Consider the following 8,632-nt stretch of genomic DNA (forward strand, 5'->3'; position numbering starts at 1 on the left):
CAGCTCCGTCCCCGCCCGCCCGCGCTTCCCGCCTTCTCATGTACCTGCAGTTGACAACCCCAGCCCTAAGTACCTTATAATAAACTTTCCACTTGATTCAGTAAATGTAAGAGTCCCTATGCTACCACTGTTCTTCTTGGTGGGAAGGGGCTTATACACTGTACACTCACAAGGTAAGACATTCTGCCTGCCTGTGAGTGTCAAATAATAATATTAATTTATAAGAGGCTTTCACATACTTTAGTTTCCCTGGGCCTTGTCCATATCCTTTAGTCTCTAGCTTCCTGTAGAAGTTCCTCAGCTTGGCTTCAAAATCTCTTTTATAAGGAGCTGGAGCTCGGGCATTGGCACGCTGAGTACCTGCAGAAATGAGAGGAGAAACTATAACTGTACAAAGCATCATGTTTGGTGTTTTAGAAAAAATAAGATTCCTTTATGTTGACCAAAGGCATGCAATATGCTTGTTTGAAATAATCTTTTATAAACTAGTACAAGACTAATGTCTCCAGACTTTCTGAACACCTAGGGCACTGACAGATGTGAATTTTATTTTTTTAATGGCACTTTACCAGAAGAGGAAGCGTGTTTTGACCTGGCTCTGCAGCATCTGTATAGGTTGGGTGCTTCAATGGGGCTTTTTGGTTTTTGTATCTAATAGTTGAAGTGCCTGGTCTATACAGAAGTTGCGTGAGCTGGGTCAAACTAATACAATGCCTCTTCTGGGTGCTCAGTGCATGGGCATGCCAAACTTAAAGTACAGCACCATTTTGAGGGGGGTTGACATCTGTAAGCAGCCCTAGAGTCCCTGGTGACTTTTTTATTATTATTTTCAATGGCTTAAAGGTTCTAGAGTAGGCCCTAAAAAGATTGGAGCCATTAAAAAGCAAAAGAGTAACTGGAAAGACCCAACTTTTGTCTGTTATAGATCTGTTTCATGAATATCTGTATTAGCTAGTAAAATAGTATATACCCATAAATAAAGCCTCTTCTTTTTGCACAGTCACAAGCAAAAACAGGTGTGTAGCAAGTGCAAGTTGAACTTGAGTATGTTACACTTAGTGCAATGACTGGACCTAAAGAGCATTTCATGGAAAATTTTACTTAGGCCAGTACAAGAAAAATATATTGGAAAAGCAGAGAGACTGATAGATTTTCCTTTACATTCAAATTACCAGGCTGAGTCAATTAATGTTGAGAGGCTCTTTCATATGTGACTAATAACAAAAAGGTGATTTTGTGAAATGCACATGTGACGGGCAGTATCTTTAAAAAGAGGAAGCTTTGTACGTCAAAATATGTACATCCACCCACATCTACATATACAATTCATACACATTCAAATTGAAATGAACCACTGATACCAATGTGAATGAGGGGAATTCATTGTAAATAGAGTTGTCTATTTTCTAGTGTAGTCCAATCTCGTTTTAAACAGTAGAATTTCCACCGGTTTTTGAAAGAGATTGTTACACTGCCCAACAGATTCCATCGCAAGAACCGGTTCCTCGAATCAAGGGCAGATCCAGAGAGAGTGCAGTTGCACCCCACTTTGATTCTTGCTCCACCCAAATTTTTAAAACAACTGCCTGGGAGGGGCAGTCACATTTTTATTCAGGCAGCGTTGAAAGAGTCAGTTGACTTTAGGGCACATTGTTATCTCCCTAATTCTTATTAATCTGACTCCACTCCACAGGTGTTAACCAGTCTCTATCCTCTCTAATGGTCTTGATGTTCCACTATTCAAACTATGCTTTCTTTTGCAATTTTGCTGTCCGTTAACTACTCCTGGTAACATCTCTCTTCTATCATGTCTCACAGCTTTAGTTCTAGCTAAAAATCTCAACAAAGGTGTGATAATATTAACTCACGCGTAGAAAATGACTGACAGTGAAGTATTGGAGGCACTGTCAAGACACTTGAGAAGGCTAGATTTTGTTACATGACCCTGAACAATATGTACATCTAACTGTAATGACTACAGGACTAATGAAACAATCTCTTTTGACTATTTTTGCCTTGTTTCTTGTGGATTCTTTTAACTTTACATATAACCTATCAGATTAATGCACATTCCAATAGCTATATTTGCATAGCACTAGCCCACTAACATATTAGTAAAGCATCTAGTTTCTCTTTAATTGGAGAAAAATGTGTTATGCAATATGTGAGGATGTGCCACACCATCTGCACCCCACTTTTCAAAGTACCAAATCCACTTATGCTCAAATTTAGTTTACATTTTACCTTTTTAATATAATTTTCTTGTCCATACTTACTTATTTTTATCCTTTTGTAGAAGATTAAATTATCCTTTTCTTCTTTGAGGTTTAGAACCCACAAATGCATGTTATCTAAAAATACCAGGGAAGCTAAAAATTTCCTGTACGCAACAATGTGATCAGGCTCCTAACTGCTCACAAATAATGTTCTCTGATACACACATGGAACTGTATGCACAAATGTGAATGTAAACATTCATGTATATACAGGACTCTATCTTTTAAGTACTAGACTTTAAAGCCTTTTGCCAGTAAAATGTCAGCTAGTTTTATAGATCATTTTTATTTTATCTCCTTCTAATCAACTACAGGAGCTTTCATACTGTCGGAGCAATGTGCTTAGCCTCTAGAGTGAAGAGGAACAGGAGAAGACAGTTTGCTCAGCTTGTCAAACAGGATTTTGTCCGTGTTTGCACAGCTTCTGGGTAAAGTGAGAGAAGAAAAATGAACTTGCTTAGATGGATCAGGTAGATGATACAGTGTTTGTGGCAGGCCAGTAGTGAGTGCTCCTGTGCTGAGCCACCCACCTCACTGCGTCTGACCACCTTCCAGGCTCTGAGTGCCTCCCTGGGAGTGTCTCACGTCTGGCCGACCCCCTTCCTGGAGCACACCTGCCAACCTGGGGGTAGAGATGCTACCACCCAGGGATGGGCTTGATTTTGGCTCTGCGCCCCCTGGGAAACACAGGCCTAGTAGCCCTCGAGGGTACTTGACTCACTTCAAGAACTTGGGGTGCTTCCCTCAGTTGGAATCATAAGTAGTGGTCTCCCTTAGTCAGCTGAACCAAGGGGACCCCAAAGCATAATCTAGACCCACTCCCAATAAGTCTCCCACACTAGGTACAAAGGAGAACTTTATTGGTTAGAAGGAGTAGGGTTGGAATAGGGTACAGAGTTGACTAGTATTAGAGAAATCCCATAGAGCAAACAGGGTGGCTGGAGTAGCCTTCGATCGTGCATCTAAGTTACTGCAAGCTATATATCTAGTTGGATCTGGTTAGATCTCAGGCAGCTTACTCACAAGTATTATCCAGAATAAATGCCATTCATGGTTCTTTCAGGAGCTCCACCTGTCCCCTTGTTAGAATGATGGTGCTGATGAGGGTGTGTGAAAGATGATTATAAAGTGGTGGAATATGTCACGAGATCCTTAAAGTTCCAAAATAAAAGTCCAAGACCCCTCTGCAAAGGCGAATATAGCCATATATTCAACCTTTTGTGGGGTTTTGATATTTCGCTGGGTACTCCAAGTTTTTTCAACCTGACATTTCTGCCTCAACTATACTATATGTATCTATTTAAAACTATATGCAATCCATTAATTATTGGTTTTCCCCACCATTTTGCATATTTTGAGATAAATTTGATATGGAGGTAGGGAAGTTTATACTTTTTCACTTGGGCTGTAGCAATTCCAAAAGGAAGCCTTTGCTATAGAAAATAAAACTGGCAACACATTACTCATGGCTCAAAAATTACCATTAAATTATCCTGTCAGCACAAGATGCATTCTCACTGTAAATCAGCTGCCATTGCCAAGAAATTCCAGGGCAATTATAGCAATTACTTCCACCTTGGGAACAAGAAATGTTAGTGAAAGAGCTAAAAAGATACAAATGAAGTGGTAATTGTGACTGTCTCAGATTGTATTGCCCAAAACAGATATAAAGGGCAACTCCATGGGTATTCATACCTGATAAACAGAAGAGTACAAAAGCCAGACAGGTAAAAAACAAATCTGTAGCCAAGGTGACTGAACAACATACTAACTTTGATCTTTCTTTATAATCATAACCTCAACAGTAAGAAATCCCTTAATTAGCTAGTAACACTTTAGAATGTCAACTTTAATCCGTTTCTTCAGAGTTACTTATCACACTCACATTAAAGCCAAAAAGTTCATCCTGCTTAGTGTAACAACAAGAAATTCCTAAGGGATTTATAAAGGCCCTGCCTACTGTACATTGCAGCCTATTTGGCAGAACAAATGCAGAGTAGTCAATTTACCTATTAATAATTTCTTTGAAAAAATAAAAGGGCACAGGGCTCCATTCACAAAAAATGCAATGTAGTACCTGGGGTGCTGGCACGGTACAGCAGAGGTGGCATCCACTATGCAGCGTGGTGGGTGGCATGCATACTGTGGAACAGCATGTGGCCCACATCACATGCAGCCTGTGGGGTGTGCAGACCACATGGAGTGTGGCCAGGGGTCTTGTGGCCCTTGGCCACCAAGAATTTGGACAGCCCTTCTCTTTTGTGGGGAGTCAGAAGAAAAGCTAGGGTAACATTGGATCTCTGCTAAACCAAATGGGACAACTGATAACTGACACCCAGGAAAAAAACAACCTGCTTAATGGGTACTATGTGTCGGTTTTTCATCGGCCTAAAGCGACTGCCCTGCCTAGCATGATGTGGGACGGCCAGGCTGAGGATGAATTTATATCTAGGATTGTAAAGGAACAGCTTGAGAGGCTGGACACCTTCAAGTCAGCTGGTCCCGAAAGATTACACTCCAAGATTACAAGGAGGTGTCACAGCTCAACCATTGGCAAAAATATTCAAAAACTCATGGCACTCAAGTGAAGTATCTTTAGATTGGGAGAAGGCCAATGTGGTGCTCATCTTTAAGAAAGAGAGGAAAGTAGATCTGGGGAAATACAGGCCAATCAGCTTGATCTCAATCCCCGGGCAAGATTCTGGAAAAAATTGTTAAAGAGACCATTCTTGACAAGCTGGCTGATGGCAACATCCTGAGGGACAGCCAGCACGGGTTTGTTGCAGGTAGATCTTGCCTGACCAATCTCATCTTCTTCTATTAACAGGTGGCACATCACCTGGACAAGGGAGAAGTGATTGACATCATATATCTGGACTTTAAAAAAGCCTTTGCTCTAGTGTCCCATGATCTCCTCATGGAAAAAATGGCCAACTGTGGCCTTGGCTACATCAGTCTGGCTGGGGCATTGGCTCCAAGGTCGGACCCAGAGAGCAGTAGTTGACAGAAGTGAATCATTGTGGCACTCTGTGACCAGTGGTGTCCCCCAAGGTTCCATCCTTGGACCGGTTCTCTTTAACATCCTTATCAATGATGTGGACACTGGTGCCAGAAGTGGACTGGCCAAGTTTGCCGATGACACTAAACTTTGTGGTACAGCACCTACACCTGAGGATAGGCTGGTGATCCAGGCTGACTTGGATAGGCTTAGAAAGTGGGCGGATATAAACCCAACGACATTCAATACCAATAAATGCAAGGTACTCCACCTCAGGGGGGAAAAAAACCCACAGCACACTTATAGGCTCAGCAGTACTACACACACTAGCACCATAGCCGAAAGAGACTTGGGGTGGCACGATTAATCACAAGATGAACATGAGCCACCAATACGATGTCACAGCTGGTAAAGCAAACACAATTCTGGCTTGCATCCATAGATGCTTCCCAAGTAAATCTCAGGATGTCGTCCTCCCACTGTACTTGGCCTTGGTGAGGCCACAGCTGGAGTACTGCATCCAATTCTGGGCTCCACAATTCAAGAAGGATGTGGAGAAGCTTGAGAGAGTCCAGAGGAAAACCACATGTATGATCAGAAGGCAAAAGAATAGGCCTTATGAAGAGAGGCTGAGAGCCATGGGACTCTTCAGTCTGGAAAAGTGCAGGCTCAGGGGTGACTTGGTGGCAGCCTATAAGTACATAAAAGGCATGCATCAGGATCTGGGGGAATGTCTATACACCAGAGCACTCCAAGGGATGACAAGGACCAATGGTCACAAACACCTCCAAGACCATTTTAGGTTGGACATAAGGAAAATTCTCAGGTCAGCTCACGGAGGCTGTAAAGTCAAGGGATGTGGTTGTCATGGGTGACCTAAACTACCCAGACATCTGCTGGGAGAAGCAGTAAGCCTACTAAGATGTGGGAAGAAGAGGGCACGCTAGAAGGGAGGAATAGGCTACAATCAGACCTAGACAGCTTACAGGGGTGGGCGGATGAGAAAAGGATGGGTTTCAACATTGACAAGTGCAAGGTGCTGCACCTGGGGAGGAAGAACCAGCACCATACCTACAGGCTGGGGAACTCCCTTCTCATCAAGGCAGAGGCAGAAAAGGATCTTGGAGTCATTATTGATGCCAAAATGAACATGGGCCAACAGTGTGGGGACATGGTCAGGAAGGCCAACTGTACCTTGTCATGCATCCACAGATGCATCTCAAGCAGGTCCAAGGAGGTGATCCTCCCCCTCTATGAGGCACTGGTCAGGCCACAGTTGGAGTACTGCGTCCAGTTCTGGGCGCCGCACTTCAAGAAGGATGCGGACAACATGGAGAGGGTCCAGAGGAGGGCCACCCACATGATCGGGGGCAGCAGGGCAGGCCCTATGAGGAGAGGCTCAGGGACCTAAACCTGTTCAGCCTCCACAAGAGAAGGCTGAGGGGGGATCTAAAGGCCATTTACAAACTAGTCAGGGGGGACCAGCAGGCACTGGGGGAGTCCCTGTTCCCCCGAGCACTACCAGGAATGACAAGAAATAACAGTCACAAGATGGCAGAGGGTAGATTCAGGCTAGATATCAGGAGGCACTGCTTCACTGTCAGGGGGGCTAGGATCTGGAACCAACTTCCAAGAGAAGTGGTGCTGGCTCCTACCCTGGGGGTCTTTAAAAGGAGGCTGGATGAACACCTTGCCAGGGTCATTTGACCCCAGTACTTTTTCATGCCATGGCAAGGGGTTGGACTTGATGATCTGCTCAGGTCCCTTCCAACCCTACCAACTATGAAACTATGAAGCCAGGTCTGACTGCTCACGTAGGTTCCTAGCCGGGATACAGGACCTCCACCTAACCCAGGAGGTACATAGTCCTACCAGGGAAAATGCTTGCCACAGATGACGACCCCGTGAGAGGATTGCGGGTAGTCAACCACCTGGGCAACAGTGATCATTGCCTGCTGGAATTTACTATCCAGCGCAGGGTGGTGAAAGCAAGCAGCAAGGCAGAGGTCCTCGACTTCAGGAGGGCCAACTTCTGTAAGCTAAGAAGGTTAGTAGGAAAGGCATTGGGGTCTCAGAGCTTCAATGAGATGGGAGTCCAAGATGGGTGGTTATTCCTCACGGAGACAATCCTCTGAGCTCAAAGGGAATCAGTCCCAATGCGCACCAAGGGGAGCACAAGTGCTAAGAAGCCCCCATGACTCGGCAAAGGCATCCAGGGATGCCTGAGGGCAAAAAAGGAGGGGTACAAACAGTGGAAGCAAGGGGCTATCACCAAGGAGGATTACACCTCCATTGCTCGGGACTGCAGGAAGGCTGTTAAGAAGGCCAAGGCAGAGACGGAGCTAGGGCTAGTGACCAGAATTAAGGATAATAAAAAGTCCTTTTTCAAATACGTAGGAAGTAAGAAGGCACCTGGTAATGTGACCCCTACAGGATAGGCTTGGCAATCTGGTGATTGTGGCAAATGAGAAAGCTGACCTCTTTAATTAATTCTTTGCCTCCATATTCCTGAACATGGACTGAGACATCTCCCCCACTAGAATTCCGGACAGACCTAGGGGAGACACCACCATGCCTAGGGTTAGGCACAATCTAGTTAGGAAACTTTTGGAGGGGCTGGATGTGTTTAAATCAGTAGATCCGGATGCTCTTCACCCGAAGGTGCTGAGGGAATTTGCGGGGGTCATAGCAGGGCCCCTGGCACGGCTCTATGAGCACTCATGGGGCACTGGCCAGGTACCAGAGGATTGGAAAAGGTTCAATGCGGTCCCCATTTACAAGAAGGGGAGAAAGGAGGACGCCAGCAATTATAGGCCAGTCAGTCTTACCTCGTTCCTTGGGAAGACCTTTGAGAACATTATCAAGGAGCACACCCACAAGGGCCCAGCAGGGGAGGTAATGCTCAGGGGCAACAAACACGGGTTCAATGAGGGCAGATCCTACCTGACTAATCTGGTTTCTTTTTATGATCAGGTCACAAAGTCCCTGGACGAGGGTGTCGGGGTAGATGTCGTCTTCCCGGACTTTAAGAAGGCCTTTGACACGTTTTCCCACCACATTCTCTTAAAAAAACTTGGCGACTGCGGCACTGATGCCTACAGTAAGATGGGTGGCAAATTGGCTAGATGGCTGCACCCAGAGAGTGGTGGTGGATGGGTCATTTTCCACATAGAGGGATGTAGGCAGTGGAGTCCCCCAGGGCTCAGTCCTGGGGTCTGTACTGTTCAACATCTTTATCAGTGATGTGGATGTGGGAGTGGAATGCACACTGTCCAAATTTGCTGACAACACCAAGTTGTGGGGCAAGGTGGGCACGCTGGAGGGGAGGGACAGAATCCAGCTAGATCTAGACAAATTA

The 8,632-nt window shown here is 45.0% G+C and overlaps 1 protein-coding gene across 1 annotated transcript in view; it reads right to left on the reverse strand.

Moving 5' to 3' along the window:
• The window catches only part of HECW2 (HECT, C2 and WW domain containing E3 ubiquitin protein ligase 2), a 239,849-nt gene that overhangs the window by 48,431 nt on the left and 182,786 nt on the right, over window positions 1-8,632 (reverse strand). The window contains exon 19 of the mRNA XM_019523126.1: window positions 240-360. Coding sequence (XP_019378671.1) covers window positions 240-360 — 121 coding nt within the window. The remainder of the gene's footprint in view (window positions 1-239; window positions 361-8,632) is intronic.

Source organism: Gavialis gangeticus, unplaced genomic scaffold (assembly GCF_001723915.1).
Source record: "Gavialis gangeticus isolate Ggan-Ray unplaced genomic scaffold, GavGan_comp1, whole genome shotgun sequence".
Lineage (NCBI taxonomy): Eukaryota > Metazoa > Chordata > Crocodylia > Gavialidae > Gavialis > Gavialis gangeticus.